Source organism: Haliotis rubra, unplaced genomic scaffold (genome assembly GCF_003918875.1).
Source record: "Haliotis rubra isolate DU_JTF1 unplaced genomic scaffold, ASM391887v1 Scf397, whole genome shotgun sequence".
Lineage (NCBI taxonomy): Eukaryota > Metazoa > Mollusca > Gastropoda > Lepetellida > Haliotidae > Haliotis > Haliotis rubra.
The window spans coordinates 874,862-893,080 of record NW_025767076.1 but is presented as its reverse complement, the minus strand read 5'-3'; the positions used below and the strand labels follow the sequence as shown (position 1 = coordinate 893,080).

The following is an 18,219-nucleotide window of genomic DNA, read 5'->3' as shown; positions in this document are numbered from 1 at the left end:
GTTTCACACAGAGTGTTTACATATATTTCTGTAGTCATGTTCAGGCCCACCTTCTTCACAGTCACGGAAATGATTATTTGAGTGTCACCAGTGCCATTTCTGGTAGCTAATTAGGGAAAGGTCACCAAACAGTTTGTCTCTAGGGGAGTGTCACAAAAACACATAGACTTACCATACATATTGAGGAGAATCCCCTACATCCACCCCTCCCCACCCCTGCCACCACTGACCCTTGTATGAGTGACTGCATTGCTTAGGGAGGCTGTGTGTATGATAAATCTGATTAGGGCATGCTGTACTTAGGAATGGTACCCGTAAGACTGCTGCACTGGCAGACTGGTTTCTGAACTTTCTACACTTGCATTGTATGGATTGCTTTGTGGGGATTACAATATGTTGACAAGCCACAGCCACAAATAAACCAGAAAATACAATTAAGATTGTTTTAATGTAATTTAACCACTTTTATTTCAGATGACTTGGGGACGTGGTGTCGGCTGTAGGTCAGCAGCTCTTGGGGGAGGTTGAACGAGTGTATGCTGCACATGGCAGACGTAGGTCCAACTGGAGGTGGTTCTTTGATAGGCGATTCTTCAAACAGCTGGAGCACTTTGTACAGAGCAGTAAAATATAAAAATTAATTAGTTTCCAACATGTTCATAGCATGTGGTAGCATGTTCACCTTATCTACTATATTTGCTGTAATTACCTTGTTAGGCAGTTGGCAGAGAGATGGCCTTATATGACCAGATGGGACAAGTTAAATTTGTGTTTAAAACTCCAGTGTTAGTGAACAAACTACAATGTTTGTGATGATTGTGACCTAAAGTGATATATGATTATACTCCTTATACACTGGTGTTGTGTGTAACTCAAAAAGTCTAATATACTGAATCTAGTATCAATGTTCAATCCGAGTAGGAGATGCTTACAAGGGTTTCTTCCGGATGGGTCCAGAAGTCCAGTAAATATATATAGACACCCAGATCCAGAAACTAAAAGAATGATAACTCACTGAAGTGAGGAGCTTTGTAATGAATATTGTCCAGGACGGTTCGCAGCTTTGTCTAGAGATTGTTGTAATGCAAGTGGTAGGTGTGGAGGGAACTTGTATAATTCTACAATTATTTCAGCAATTAAGCTAGCATTGTTTTCCTTTTCTGTTTCCAGTTACAGACGAGATTTTGTCATCGTAAGTATATTCATTTATTCATGGTTGCATCATCTGCTGTTTAAGCTGTACTAATATCGCCAATGGAATGGAAAACCCTCATCAGGAACATACAGGAATTAGTATAAAACAAATTTGACAAGCATTGTTTTTGAAGTGATGGATGAAATTTCCACACACCAGATTTCCCAGTCTAAGTAAACTTAGGTTCAGTATTATTCGTTACACTGCTATACTGAGTCTAACAAATCCTAGTAGAAGGTCACATCAGCTAACCTTTGAGCGACCTATGACCGTCCAATCAAACGCGAGAAGGCCGAATGGATTTAACCAATCAGACAACGACTACTTGATAGGATTCGGATGGACTTACAAAATGTTTTTTTGATTTTCTCTTCCATGGTCGCTGACACTGATCTATCTACATTCAAAAATCTGCATAAAACACAGATATTTTACCTGCAGTATATACGCTTATGGGTTTCTAATGACATGGTTACTATTTGCTTATATTTTCGCATCCTTGAGTAATGACAAAAACGCTATTTTCAGCGACTGTTTACTCATTGCGTGTATCACTCGTAAGCGATCGTGCAGAAAATAGCATTCGGAATCGTTCAAGTTTTTGAGGTGTAACGAATAATACTGAGCCTAAGTTTACTTAGACTGCAGATTTCCTGGAATTTAATACTATAGCTCTAAGACGCAACACAATGCAAACTTGATGTCCATCAATAATTCTGTTTGTCAAGAAACTCATTGGTATTATGAAATATATCAAAATTCTTTATCTCTTCTTCATTTGTCAAAACAGTGAAGTAATTGAGTATGTCATCACTCCTATCTGTTACGGGGATGTCATCACTCCTATCTGTTGGGGTAGCCTAATGGTTAAAGCGTTGGCTCGTCCCGCCGAAGACCTGGGTTCAAATTCCCACATGGGTACAATGTGTGAAGCCCATTTCTGGTGTCCCCCGCCGTGATGTTGCAGGAATATTGCTAAAAGCGGCGTAAAACCAAACTCAGTCAGTCAGTCAGCCTATCTGTTACTGTAATGTAAGTTGTGAAGTGTGATGTTCTAATGTTAAACAAAACCGATAATGTCCCGTTGACTTCAATAGCAATGTTATATTGTATAATTATCTCAGCCCTCAACAGATATTACATGTAAATGTGTGCACAGCACCTTTTCCAAGTACAGGAAGCGAAACAGTCCAACCCCGGGTCCTCACAAAGTATCTGTTGTTACAGTCAGCATACGTCGTAACATTAAAAAACACAGTTTTAAGTACTGGGTGGATGTACATTTGAAGAATACAAGAAATCTTACCCCAAATCATCCAATCACCACTGAAGATTCAGTCTGACCTGAGTCTTCCTTACAAAAACTCCTTGTTAATCAACTGATTCTGATTTGTGTTATGGAACCATAACAGCCATTTTAAGTATGTCCTCCCTTTCAGGCTGCAGTTTGTGTTCCAAGGTCCATTATTGCCTGCACTTGATCTTGTAGACAGGAAGGCTGTCAGCATTGTTACATCACCCTCAGGGAGGTCGCTGTACCAGGTCAGTTCTCCTGCGCGATGTGCAAACGTTTCTTTTGGACAGAACTCAGTCATGTAATGCCGGATTAATGGCGTCTCCAGCTAACTCCAGCTAACTGTGGACAGGACGTTGTGGACAAGAATATCTATAGTGTCCTTTGCCTTTAATCAATTAAATCCATCCTCAACAACCTCGTCTTGAGTCCATCCATGACATTCTCAATTAGCTTCTCTCCATGACATCCTACCTGTGCTTCCTCCCTATGCATCCACATCTACTAACGACTGGTGAAGATCTGGGTTAGAATTGGTCTTCAGTAACCCATGTTTGTAGTAGGAGGCGACTAACGGGATTGGGTGGTCTTGGTTGACACATGTCATCGTATCCCAATTGCGTAGATTGATCACTGGTTTGTCTTGTCCAGACTCATTATTTACAGACCGCCACCATATAGTGCAGCATTAAACAATAAACCAACCAACCAGCCAATATCTACAAACACTAGACGTCTTAATCTGCTGGTAAGATATTTCTTGCACTCACAAGAATCTGTCTTTTTGTTGTATCCAGGTGATTGGGAGTTCCGGCACACCTTACACTTGCTTTACATCCAGCACATACTGCTGCTGTCCGTCCTACAGGTTCTCAGGTGAGTGGACTTGTTTTGTAGGTGTCCAGCAAACTGTCCAGGGCTACTCACAGAAGGATGGATCATGGCTTACGTGAATACCAGTGGTCTCCACACGCAGACAACATACTACGTATCTTAGGGAACGATGACTGAGATCCTGTATAAACTGAAGGGAGAGGCTACCAGGTGTTGATGTGAGGAAGTCATGTATACATATGTATGCCATATCACACGTCAAGCATCATACAGCAGCATGCTCACAGATACACTCACCTTCATACACAACTTGTTGGAGCCCATGAAACTGGAGCTTGGTTGGTGACTACTGTCAATAATCAGCATCCAAACTGCAGGATTTCTTTGTCCTGCATGCAGGTTTTTTCCGTCATACGAGCATCTTTTCCTTTTTATTGTAACATATACTCTACAGTATATTGTATTACATTGCATGCAGGACAAGCAGCATGTACAGACTGTATGGCTGATATATGATCCATGTTTACAGTGCCGTGTTAAGGTGAAACATATCATCTCAGACAGGCTATGTGAACATCTGCCTGACTGTCGTTCTTCAACAGGCTTGGACTGCAGATCTATCCCAGTCCTTCCAATGTTCAAGTCATACATAGAGAATAAGCTCTGAAGAATTACTGATTCTAACATGCATGCAGATTGCTAACAAGTTCGTAAGGATGGGAAAGCCAATAACTTGGTGCTCCTAGTGGATGCAAGAGTTTGCAATATTGATAATATAATGTACCATTGAGATTGACATCCATTGTCTTTGATCAAGAGAAAACAAACAGCACCTTGAGCATGTACTAGTTGCAAGGATATGTGCACTATGTAAATATCCTATAATAACAACATGTACATTTAGATGAGTGTCACAGTCACCTTTGAACGAAACTGTACTAATGTGTAGTATCTGTGACACAGTTACTGGCCAAATGGTGTCAGCCACACCAGAAACATGGATCTTTACGCCGGGACATGTGAACACTGGAGCCATCTGCTGGAGCCAACAACTGCAGCCTCCACATGCAGTTATCTTTCTGATGTTGGAGGTTTCATGTCTCATATACTTCCTATATACATACCCCTGAGGAATGTTTCTGATGTTGGAGGTTTCATGTCTCATATACTTCCTATATACATACCCCTGAGGAATGTTTCTGATGTTGGAGGTTTCATGTCTCATATACTTCCTATATACATACCCCTGAGGAATGTTTCTGATGTTGGAGGTTTCGTGTCTCATATACTCCTTATATACATACCCCTGAGGAATGTTTCTGATGTTGGAGGTTTCATGTCTCATATACTTCCCTATATACATACCCCTGAGGAATGTTTCTGATGTTGGAGGTTTCATGTCTCATATACACTTCCTATATACATACCCCTGAGGAATGTTTCTGATGTTGGAGGTTTCATGTCTCATATACTTCCTATATACATACCCCTGAGGAATGTTTCTGATGTTGGAGGTTTCATGTCTCATATACTTCCTATATACATACCCCTGAGGAATGTTTCTGATGTTGGAGGTTTCATGTCTCATGTCTCATGTATACTTCCTATATACATACCCCTGAGGAATGTTTCTGATGTTGGAGGTTTCATGTCTCATATACTTCCTATATACATACCCCTGAGGAATGTTTCTGATGTTGGAGGTTTCATGTCTCATATACTTCCTATATACATACCCCTGAGGAATGTTTCTGATGTTGGAGGTTTCCATGTCTCATATACTTCCTATATACATACCCCTGAGGAATGTTTCTGATGTTGGAGGTTTCATGTCTCATATACTTCCTATATACATACCCCTGAGGAATGTTTCTGATGTTGGAGGTTTCATGTCTCATATACTTCCTATATACATACCCCTGAGGAATGTTTCTGATGTTGGAGGTTTCATGTCTCATATACTTCCTATATACATACCCCTGAGGAATGTTTCTGATGTTGGAGGTTTCATGTCTCATATACTTCCTATATACATACCCCTGAGGAATGTTTCTGATGTTGGAGGTTTCATGTCTCATATACTTCCTATATATACATACCCCTGAGGAATGTTTCTGATGTTGGAGGTTTCATGTCTCATATACTTCCTATATACATACCCCTGAGGAATGTTTCTGATGTTGGAGGTTTCATGTCTCATATACTTTCTTATATACATACCCCTGAGGAATGTTTCTGATGTTGGAGGTTTCATGTCTCATATACTTCCTATATACATACCCCTGAGGAATGTTTCTGATGTTGGAGGTTTCATGTCTCATATACTTCCTATATACATACCCCTGAGGAATGTTTCTGATGTTGGAGGTTTCATGTCTCATATACTTCCTATATACATACCCCTGAGGAATGTTTCTGATGTTGGAGGTTTCATGTCTCATATACTTCCTATATACATACCCCTGAGGAATGTTTCTGATGTTGGAGGTTTCATGTCTCATATACTTCCTATATACATACCCCTGAGGAATGTTTCTGATGTTGGAGGTTTCATGTCTCATATACTTCCTATATACATACCCCTGAGGAATGTTTCTGATGTGGGAGGTTTCATGTCTCATATACTTCCTATATACATACCCCTGAGGAATGTTTCTGATGTTGGAGGTTTCATGTCTCATATACTTCTTATATATACATACCCCTGAGGAATGTTTCTGATGTGGGAGGTTTCATGTCTCATATACTTCCTATATACATACCCCTGAGGAATGTTTCTGATGTTGGAGGTTTCATGTCTCATATACTTCCTATATACATACCCCTGAGGAATGTTTCTGATGTTGGAGGTTTTCATGTCTCATATACTTCCTATATACATACCCCTGAGGAATGTTTCTGATGTTGGAGGTTTCATGTCTCATATACTTCCTATATACATACCCCTGAGGAATGTTTCTGATGTTGGAGGTTTCATGTCTCATATACTTCCTATATACATACCCCTGAGGAATGTTTCTGATGTTGGAGGTTTCATGTCTCATATACTTCCTATATACATACCCCTGAGGAATGTTTCTGATGTTGGAGGTTTCATGTCTCATATACTTCCTATATACATACCCCTGAGGAATGTTTCTGATGTTGGAGGTGTCTCATGTCTCATATACATACCCCTTCCTATATACATACCCCTGACCCCTGAGGGAATGTTTCTGATGTGGGAGGTTTCATGTCTCATATACTTCCTATATACATACCCCTGAGGAATGTTTCTGATGTTGGAGGTTTCATGTCTCATATACTTCCTATATACATACCCCTGAGGAATGTTTCTGATGTTGGAGGTTTCATGTCTCATATACTTCCTATATACATACCCTGAGGAATGTTTCTGATGTGGGAGGTTTCATGTCTCATATACTTCCTATATACATACCCCTGAGGAATGTTTCTGATGTGGGAGGTTTCATGTCTCATATACTTCCTATATACATACCCCTGAGGAATGTTTCTGATGTGGGAGGTTTCATGTCTCATATACTTCCTATATACATACCCCTGAGGAATGTTTCTGATGTTGGAGGTTTCATGTCTCATATACTTCCTATATACATACCCTGAGGAATGTTTCTGATGTTGGAGGTTTCATGTCTCATATACTTCCTATATACATACCCCTGAGGAATGTTTCTGATGTTGGAGGTTTCATGTCTCATATACTTCCTATATACATACCCCTGAGGAATGTTTCTGATGTTGGAGGTTTCATGTCTCATATACTTCTTATATACATACCCCTGAGGAATGTTTCTGATGTTGGAGGTTTCATGTCTCATATACTTCCTATATACATACCCCTGAGGAATGTTTCTGATGTTGGAGGTTTCATGTCTCATATACTTCCTATATACATACCCCTGAGGAATGTTTCTGATGTTGGAGGTTTCATGTCTCATATACTTCCTATATACATACCCCTGAGGAATGTTTCTGATGTTGGAGGTTTCATGTCTCATATACTTCCTATATACATACCCCTGAGGAATGTTTCTGATGTTGGAGGTTTCATGTCTCATATACTTCTTATATACATACCCCTGAGGAATGTTTCTGATGTTGGAGGTTTCATGTCTCATATACTTCCTATATACATACCCCTGAGGAATGTTTCTGATGTTGGAGGTTTCATGTCTCATATACTTCCTATATATACATACCCCTGAGGAATGTTTCTGATGTTGGAGGTTTCATGTCTCATATACTCTCTTATATACATACCCCTGAGGAATGTTTCTGATGTTGGAGGTTTCATGTCTCATATACTTCCTATATACATACCCCTGAGGAATGTTTCTGATGTTGGAGGTTTCATGTCTCATATACTTCTTATATACATACCCCTGAGGAATGTTTCTGATGTTGGAGGTTTCATGTCTCATATACTTCCTATATACATACCCCTGAGGAATGTTTCTGATGTTGGAGGTTTCATGTCTCATATACTTCCTATATACATACCCCTGAGGAATGTTTCTGATGTTGGAGGTTTCATGTCTCATATACTTCCTATATACATACCCCTGAGGAATGTTTCTGATGTTGGAGGTTTCATGTCTCATATACTTCTTATATACATACCCCTGAGGAATGTTTCTGATGTTGGAGGTTTCATGTCTCATATACTTCCTATATACATACCCCTGAGGAATGTTTCTGATGTTGGAGGTTTCATGTCTCATATACTTTTATATACATACCCCTGAGGAATGTTTCTGATGTTGGAGGGTTTCATGTCTCATATACTTCTTATATACATACCCTGAGGAATGTTTCTGATGTTGGAGGTTTCATGTCTCATATACTTCTTATATACATACCCCTGAGGAATGTTTCTGATGTTGGAGGTTTCATGTCTCATATACTCCTATATACATACCCCTGAGGAATGTTTCTGATGTTGGAGGTTTCATGTCTCATATACTTCCTATATACATACCCCTGAGGAATGTTTCTGATGTTGGAGGTTTCATGTCTCATATACTTCCTATATACATACCCCTGAGGAATGTTTCTGATGTTGGAGGTTTCATGTCTCATATACTTCCTATATACATACCCCCTGAGGAATGTTTCTGATGTTGGAGGTTTCATGTCTCATATACTCCTATATACATACCCCTGAGGAATGTTTCTGATGTTGGAGGTTTCATGTCTCATATACTTCCTATATACATACCCCTGAGGAATGTTTCTGATGTTGGAGGTTTCATGTCTCATATACTTCCTATATACATACCCCTGAGGAATGTTTCTGATGTTGGAGGTTTCATGTCTCATATACTTCCTATATACATACCCCTGAGGAATGTTTCTGATGTTGGAGGTTTCATGTCTCATATACTTCTTATATACATACCCCTGAGGAATGTTTCTGATGTTGGAGGTTTCATGTCTCATATACTTCCTATATACATACCCCTGAGGAATGTTTCTGATGTTGGAGGTTTCATGTCTCATATACTTCCTATATACATACCCCTGAGGAATGTTTCTGATGTTGGAGGTTTCATGTCTCATATACTTCCTATATACATACCCCTGAGGAGTGTTTCTGATGTTGGGGGTTTCATGTCTCATATACTTCCTATATACATACCCCTGAGGAATGTTTCTGATGTTGGAGGTTTCATGTCTCATATACTTCCTATATACATACCCCTGAGGAATGTTTCTGATGTTGGAGGTTTCATGTCTCATATACTACCTATATACATACCCCTGAGGAATGTTTCTGATGTTGGAGGTTTCATGTCTCATATACTTCCTATATACATACCCCTGAGGAATGTTTCTGATGTTGGAGGTTTCATGTCTCATATACTTCCTATATACATACCCCTGAGGAATGTTTCTGATGTTGGAGGTTTCATGTCTCATATACTTCCTATATACATACCCCTGAGGAATCTGTCTAATGTTGGAGGTTTCATGTCTCATATACTTCCTATATACATACCCCTGAGGAATGTTTCTGATGTGGGAGGTTTCATGTCTCATATACTTCCTATATACATACCCCTGAGGAATGTTTCTGATGTTGGAGGTTTCATGTCTCATATACTTCCTATATATATACCCCTGAGGAATCTTTCTGATGTGGGAGGTTTCATGTCTCATATACTTCCTATATACATACCCCTGAGGAATGTTTCTGATGTTGGAGGTTTCATGTCTCATATACTTCTTATATACATACCCCTGAGGAATCTTTCTGCCATATAACTTGATGATATTGAGGTCAGCGCCATTTGGTACCTTGAGATGTGATAACTGGACTGATGACAATAAGTAGTGTGATCTCTCAGGTGAAGTCTCGGGTGCAGACACCTTCAGAGGATTTCCATGGTGAAGATCACGAGGGAACATATCATGAAACAGTTGTTATATCTCACAATTCCATATTGTTTCAAGATTAAAAAGTGTATTAATCTATCCAGCTTTGGGGCGAGGATGTTGTCTCGGTGGTACTGTCAAGTGACTGTTACAATGACAATATGTGATGTCCTCCTGCCAGTCATTTATCACAGTACATGTTCAAGACAAATTTGGCCACTAAGCCATGTTACTTTTGACTATCACATATTGCATACAATCAGAGAAGTGTTGAATAACTTTAACTTTTATGAGACAAAAATATATCAGAAGTAGAATTACTGCAATGAAGGAGATGATGGTAAACAGCTAAAACGATTTCATGTATGAAGTATGGAGACAATATTTTGTAAACTTGGAAGCATTTCAAATGGTAGGTTGAGGGAAGTATTTTAAATTATCTGCCCCTGGTCACTGAGCCTTTGATCTTGTCAGGTACTCAACCGTCCATATACACGATTCGGACAGAATAGGTACATTGGTTATCTCTAAATTACCTCTGGTATGAATATGAGGAGAAGAATAGTGACAGCAATAAATATATTTATATATAATCTGATGGTTACATCGTGGCTTGGCACCCTTGTTATATGTGTTCGTCCACAAGATTGGTTGTTAGCTTAAAGGTCACATGCAATGTAAAACACAACTTTGCAGATTCTGATACCTTTCGGTATTGACTTACCGAAACAAATCATCAAAAATGCAAATTCAACTTATAAAGTTGAAAAATAATGCGATGAAAAAAGCCGCGCGAAATCGGAGTTCAAACTATTCACAAATTTTCCCCCAGCGCTTCGGGGGAAAAGTGGTTTCAACAGCTGGCTGCGCTTGTGCTGGGCCATAGCCATAGCACATGCTCAGTGAAATAGGTTCGCGCAGCTTGGAAGCGGGAGTTGTCTGGTGAATACTCGGTGAAGGCTTTGGTGTGAGCTATTTTTCTAATGTTTTGTTGATATTTCACAGGCACAAGCTTTTTATATGTTATGACAGTAGATTATCGATTTAACTGTTTATATAATTTGTATATTTCACCACACGTTCTTCTTACCGAGTCACTTTCTCAGTTCAATACTTAAAAGCAATGTCATTATTTAGCGTCGACAGAATTTCTAACTGTGATATAGATATGTTCGTTGTCACAGACAAAACTCAATGTCTGTTTTATTGACATCTATGTGTCTGCCTGCCTGTCTGCTAATGACAATATTCAATGTGCGTGCGTAAGGCAAGGTGGCGGCGTATGGCTAAGGCATGCGAGCGCTTCATTTTCACTGGTCATTTAATAAACTTTCAGAACATAAGGGGAGGTGTCCACCCCAAGCCCCTCTGGATCCGCCTGTGAATGCTATTTTCCTTTGTTTCAGTCCTTCTGAAAGAAGATCATATGATGGTAAGACTTTTTGTCCCAGTTTGAACTAGCTTATACACAGTAGAAGGTGGTAACACCGATCTGGACACATCCATTAGATAAACCACTCACCTCAATATCATGGCTGTTTGACGAGGAGATCCAAGTATGTTGACATGATTATCAGACAAATTGTAATGTGTCTGTGATGACATCGATGTCATGACTTTGAACAATATGTATTTGGTCCTTATTTACTGTTACAGTGTAAACATCTGTTGGCCATTCTTCTGAGTAAAAGGATGGGCTTGATTCAGACAGCAGGTGTCACTGATCAAGAGCTGTCTGCAATGATTGTACAAATGGACTTGAGCTGATGCAGCAGAACTGCAGCTGTGTGAACACTCATCTCCACAGAATGACGTACAATTAATTGACTTGTGTTGATGCTGCTGTCATGATAGTGTTAAAATGATAAAAACTGATGCATTTAAGTTGATGCAGAACATGTGGCAGTGTTCAACAGATGGACTTGAGGTGATGGAGAATGTGACAGTGTTCAACAGATGGACTTGAGGTGATGGAGAATGTGACAGTGTTCAACAGATGGACTTGAGGTGATGGAGAATGTGACAGTGTTCAACAGATGGACTTGAGGTGATGGAGAATGTGACAGTGTTCAACAGATGGACTTGAGGTGATGGAGAATGTGACAGTGTTCAACAGATGGACTTGAGTTGATGGAAAACATGTGACAGTGTTCAACAGATGGACTTGAGGTGATGGAGAATGTGACAGTGTTCAACAGATGGACTTGAGTTGATGGAGAATGTGACAGTGTTCAACAGATGGACTTGAGGTGATGGAGAATGTGACAGTGTTCAACAGATGGACTTGAGGTGATGGAGAATGTGACAGTGTTCAACAGATGGACTTGAGTTGATGGAGAATGTGACAGTGTTCAACAGATGGACTTGAGTTGATGGAGAATGTGACAGTGTTCAACAGATGGACTTGAGTTGATGGAGAATGTGACAGTGTTCAACAGATGGACTTGAGGTGATGGAGAATGTGACAGTGTTCAACAGATGGACTTGAGTTGATGGAGAATGTGGCAGTGTTCAACAGATGGACTTGAGGTGATGGAAAATGTGACAGTGTTCGACAGATGGACTTGAGGTGATGGAGAATGTGACAGTGCTCAACAGATGGACTTGAGGTGATGGAGAATGTGACAGTGTTCAACAGATGGACTTGAGTTGATGGAAAACACGTGACAGTGTTCAACAGATGAACTTGAGGTGATGGAAAACATGTGACAGTGTTCAACAGATGGACTTGAGGTGATGGAGAATGTGACAGTGTTCAACAGATGGACTTGAGGTGATGGAGAATGTGACAGTGTTCAACAGATGGACTTGAGTTGATAGAGAATGTGACAGTGTTCAACAGATGGACTTGAGGTGATGGAGAATGTGACAGTGTTCAACAGATGGACTTGAGGTGATGGAGAATGTGACAGTGTTCAACAGATGGACTTGAGGTGATGGAGAATGTGACAGTGTTCAACAGATGGACTTGAGTTGATGGAGAATGTGACAGTGTTCAACAGATGGACTTGAGTTGATGGAGAATGTGGCAGAGTTCAACAGATGGACTTGAGGTGATGGAAAATGTGACAGTGTTCAACAGATGGACTTGAGGTGATGGAGAATGTGACAGTGTTCAACAGATGGACTTGAGGTGATGGAGAATGTGACAGTGTTCAACAGATGGACTTGAGTTGATGGAGAATGTGACAGTGTTCAACAGATGGACTTGAGGTGATGGGAATGTGACAGTGTTCAACAGATGGACTTGAGGTGATGGAGAAATGTGACAGTGTTCAACAGATGGACTTGAGGTGATGGAGAATGTGACAGTGTTCAACAGATGGACTTGAGTTGATGGAGAATGTGACAGTGTTCAACAGATGGACTTGAGTTGATGGAGAACATGTGGCAGTGTTCAACAGATGGACTTGAGGTGGTGGAAAATGTGACAGTGTTCAACAGATGGACTTGAGGTGATGGAGAATGTGACAGTGTTCAACAGATGGACTTGAGTTGATGGAGAATGTGACAGTGTTCAACAGATGGACTTGAGTTGATGGAGAATGTGGCAGAGTTCAACAGATGGACTTGAGGTGATGGAAAATGTGACAGTGTTCAACAGATAGACTTGAGGTGATGGAGAATGTGACAGTGTTCAACAGATGGACTTGAGGTGATGGAGAATGTGACAGTGTTCAACAGATGGACTTGAGTTGATGGAAAACATGTGACAGTGTTCAACAGATGGACTTGAGGTGATGGAGAATGTGGCAGTGTTCAACAGATGGACTTGAGGTGATGGAAAATGTGACAGTGTTCAACAGATGGACTTGAGGTGATGGAAAATGTGACAGTGTTCAACAGATGTACTTGAATTGATGGAGAACATGTGACAGCGTCAACAGATGGACTTGAGCCGACTTGAGGTGATGGAGAATGTGACAGTGTTCAACAGATGGACTTAGTTGATGGAGAACATGTGACAGTGTTCAACAGATGGACTTGATGCAGAACCTGTGATGGTTAAAATTGATGGACATGAGTTAAACCTATGGAATCAGATGGATGCTTATTTGGTTACCTGCATTGAGCTGATACAGCACAGTTGGTGAAAAGACTTGATGATTTTGCTGTTTTTTTATTGCACATTATATTGCCAGAAATGCTTGGAAAATGCTTTTTGGCTTCAATATCAATGTGATGAATTTGACACAAGATAAAAGCACATACTAGTATATGATACATGTACGACTCTACCTAGTTGGATATTAAAGCTCAGATGAAAAAATGCACTTGAGGGGTGACTTCACAGGAGGAACTTTTGACGTTTTACGAACATTCGTCAATATTCTAAGTACAAACTGTAGTTTTGAAATACAGACTATAATTATTCATATAGCCTCAACTACTTAAATTACATAAATGATTGTAAAAAGTTTTGTTTTTTAACATTTATATGTGAAAAGGATGGAACTCTTGTAGTAGTTATATTCAAAATAATTACATAAAAAAGTCTAAATTCAAATCGCATAGATAATCTTGTTCACCCATAGAAGTTTCACTTCGTGTATGAGCATTGAACTGGCAACATGCGACTTGAACAATTAATTTCAAATTTGTACCAGTTTTTCATGCTGGAGACAAAGGGGGAACCTCTCGTCAGCTACGACAGGGTTTACTATAGAATGTGTAAAGCCCTTAATTTGACATGTAGTCAGGTTTACAAAGTTGTAAATAAATCAGTTACCTCAGGGGTCGTGTCAAAATCAAAACCAAGTAGGAAACACAAACTGGATAGCTTTGATAAGGGTGTCATACGCAGTGCAGTATATGAACTGTATGAACGCAAAATCCCACCAACGTGTGCTAAAATACAAGATGAGATCAAAGATATAATAAATGTCTCGAAACCACACTTATTGTAGCTCTGGTAGAAATAAGGTTCAGGTACACCAAAAGGGGAGATGACAGAGCTGTGTTTAGAGAAAAGTACTCAGTCCTGTCCATGCGATCAGCTTATCTCAGAACAGTTGAAGAATACAGCAATATGGGGTTTCAAATTATATGAGGTGAGGTGAGGTGAAATTGGGTTTAACGTCGTTCTTGAGAATATTTGGCTCATATGACGACGTGCATGCGTGTGTATGTGTATGTGCGGCTGCTTGTACTAGCCCAGACTTAAGCTGGTTTTATAGTGCTAGCTCACTGAGATACCATGCCGCAGTGAAGCATGAATACCCCACTCAGACACATTATACTGACTCCGAGCCGACCAGTCCTTGTTGTACCCATTAATGCCGAGAGCCAGACAGGGACCAACAAGTACCATATTTTAACGTCTTTTGGTATGACGCGGTCGGGGATCGAACCCCCGACCTTCCGCTCTAACCACTACACCACGGAGGCAGTCTTCAAATTATATAGCTTGATGAAACCTGGTGTAATGTGGCTTCATTCAGATTGTTCTAAGGCACCAGTGTTACCATCAGGCAAAGGTAGACGCCTGATCATCTTACATGCTGGTACCCATAGCAAGGGACTGGTTGGGGGTTGTGACTTTGTTTTTGAGGCCAAGAAATCTGATGGTGATTACCATAGCGAAATGAATGGGCAGATATTTTTGGATTGGTTTGAACATCAGCTTTTACCGCAGCTGGACGAACCAAGCGTTATCATTTTGGATAACGCCAGTTACCATAACCTGCGTGTCTCTCGTACCATCACACCCACCATGAGCAATCTCAAGGCTCAGTTGCAGGATTTTCTCACTTCCTGTAACGTGCCTTACAGGCAATCAGAAACAAAGCCCCAGCTCATGGAAAAAATCCTGCAGCACAAAAAGCCAGTCCAGTACATCAATGACGAACTAGCTGCAAAACAAGGCCACATAGTTCTGCGTACACCAGTACGGCACTGTAAGCTGAATCCCATCTAGCTGATCTGGGGTAACTGTAAGAATTTTATTGCTCGCAATAATACCACATTCACACTTTCAGACGTTAAAGAGCTTGTGTATGCTTCTTTTGCAAGAATTACCCCAGAAGTGTGGCAAAAGGCTGAAGACCGTGTTCTCAAAATCGAGGACGAATACCGTCTGCGGGACGGCGTTAACATCAGCCGAGTTGCCTGACATGCACTGCCCATGCATTACATAACGCTGTCACCCTGTCTGCCTGCCAGGTGGGTCACAGTATAGTTTATTTCTTTGAAGTGTTTCTACCATGGATTTTTTTCTAAGTTTTTCAATATTTTTCCGAGTAATCATGATTAGGGAATGGTACATCGTGATTACTCATATGCCATATTAGGTCGAGGTGGTATGAATGATTATATATGAGTTTTGAATCTGAAATAACAACCATTATCAAATAATTGCCAAAAGCATTTTCCAAGCATTTCTGGCCTTACTTTGGTCAATAATAAATGAAAATTCTGTTCTGAATTCTTTTGGTGTTTTTTGTCCGTAAGATCTGTCAACCATTAAAGGCATCACATGTGTTGTTACTCATTAGTCAGGATGAACTGTGATAGCCAGTGTTTGCCTGCTTACTGGGGCAACAGACAAGAGCTGTACAACCAGCCTCACTCATACATAATGACAGAGTCTGCCTGCCAGACCCCACAAAAACTATATTCAAATAGCAGTGTCCTCAGGGAAATGTTTCTTTACCCCCATCTGGATCCACCCCCAGAAATTAGTATCCCCGGAGATGAAGCATTATTCTGAGATCCATTTGAGATCAAACATATATTTTTAAATGATGGAACTCTATATCTGACACTACATGTAAGACCACACTCAAGCATGTATGTCATCACTAAAGCCTGTATGTCATCACTCAAGCCTCTGTTCCTTCATCAATCGGATGTACATACGCCTTCATCACTCGGACTCTCCTGTTTATTCACTCCAATCTGTTCCTTCATCCGCTTTTACATTATCACTCCAGAGCTTTTCTCCATCCCTCAGAGTGTGTGTCTGACAGTGTCTCTCAGTGCTCCGTTGAAAGACATCAGCCAGTGAAGTCAGTGTCACTTACGTTTAGTTACTACATTTCAGGAAATCCATGCACCATTTCTGGCTCAATCTTGACTTCATTTTGTTTCTCTAGTTACTGAGAAAACTATCCCAATTTAGACACCATGCACTAATAACATGGATCAAGGGACATAATTGTGTATGCTCAAGATCTCCAAACATGTAGTAAGGGAAGTAACTCTGGGAAAAATATTTTAGGGCACAAATTGTAGAACTGATATGTATCTCTGAGAATAGTTTGCAAACTTTCACTCATGTTGCTAGTTTCTGAGAACACTCGTCCTCATTTCATGCAGTACGCAGAGAGTTGAAAAGCATGAAACAAAGGCCAAAACTCTAATAAATGAAGTTATGATGCCTGTTTTCAAACTCATTTGACATTGTGACCAGTAGCATGAGTGTGTAAAATATCACTTCGCCAACTTAAATAGGTATTTTAGTAAACTTTTCAAAGCAGAGCAACGGATGAAAAGATGGACAAACCTGGGCCCTTATTCTCGAAACGTTCGTAGCCCTAAGAATTCTTAACTTTGATCGTAGCCAATGTGTTAAGAATGGGCTTAAGAAGTTCGTAGGGCTTAAGAAGTTTCGAGAATAGTCCTATATCCCCAACCCCACTTAACTTCCGAACTGTGTGACCATATAAGTTGTATGTTTCTCGCTCGGGTAATACGGTCTGATGTATGCCTGTTTGTAGCAGTGTTACCCGAGCCGGTAGGCGAGGGATGAAATCGCTAAAAAAAGGCGTACATCAGACCGTATTACCCAATGGAGAAGCATACAACGTATTTATCTTACCACCATGTTAAATGTAGAAAATATCATCTTATGTTCAAGATCGCAACCGACTATATGACATGCAAACAAAATGGCGTCTGCCTCTCGCCTGGAATTTTAACATCAGTGAAACACATTCTGACAAGCATAAAGCTGCTATAAAAGTTGTTAATTATGTTTAAGCTGAGTGTGCAAACCACTCAATATATAAAATAGCTTAAATAAAGCAGTGAAAGTCGATAAAATAAATCTGTACAAAGTGAACACAAAAACAGCTGATCGAACGGTTTTCAAACTCCGGGTACAGCATGAGTCATATTATGACGTCATACGATTGGTAGCGCTTCAGCTTCTCAGCGGAGAGCTTGATGGTTACCATGGGTAATATTTTTCCCAGTTGTCACCCTCCTAGGAGGGTGACACAGAAACTTGTTAAACTGTCATTGACCAATGAAATTAAAGTATTTTACATGAAGGTAAGATAAATCCTCTTGCATCATGCTGGATATGCTTGTTATCAGTTGAAGAAGTTTGACTGATCAGTTATTGCTGAAGAAATATTGATCACTTACATTAAATCCAAATAATGTAATGTAAGCAGAAATATTTGTGTTGGAAACTGGTTGATGACTGGATCACGCAAGCTGATTGATCAACAACATTCATTGTTTGGCCTTATGTGGCTGTCAGAATGACAGAATT

At 40.1% G+C, this 18,219-nt stretch overlaps 1 protein-coding gene across 1 annotated transcript; it reads left to right on the top strand.

Annotated features, from left to right (window-relative positions):
* Positions 1 to 478: 478 nt before the first annotated feature.
* Positions 479 to 11,936, top strand: LOC124286981 (zinc finger SWIM domain-containing protein 7-like; the record flags this gene model as incomplete). Its single annotated transcript, XM_046723444.1, has 6 exons — positions 479 to 554; positions 1,171 to 1,192; positions 2,635 to 2,737; positions 3,287 to 3,365; positions 11,126 to 11,151; positions 11,376 to 11,936. Coding segments are annotated over 6 exons (417 nt in total), but the record flags the coding sequence as incomplete, so codon positions are not given.
* Between the last annotated feature and the right edge of the window lie 6,283 nt (positions 11,937 to 18,219).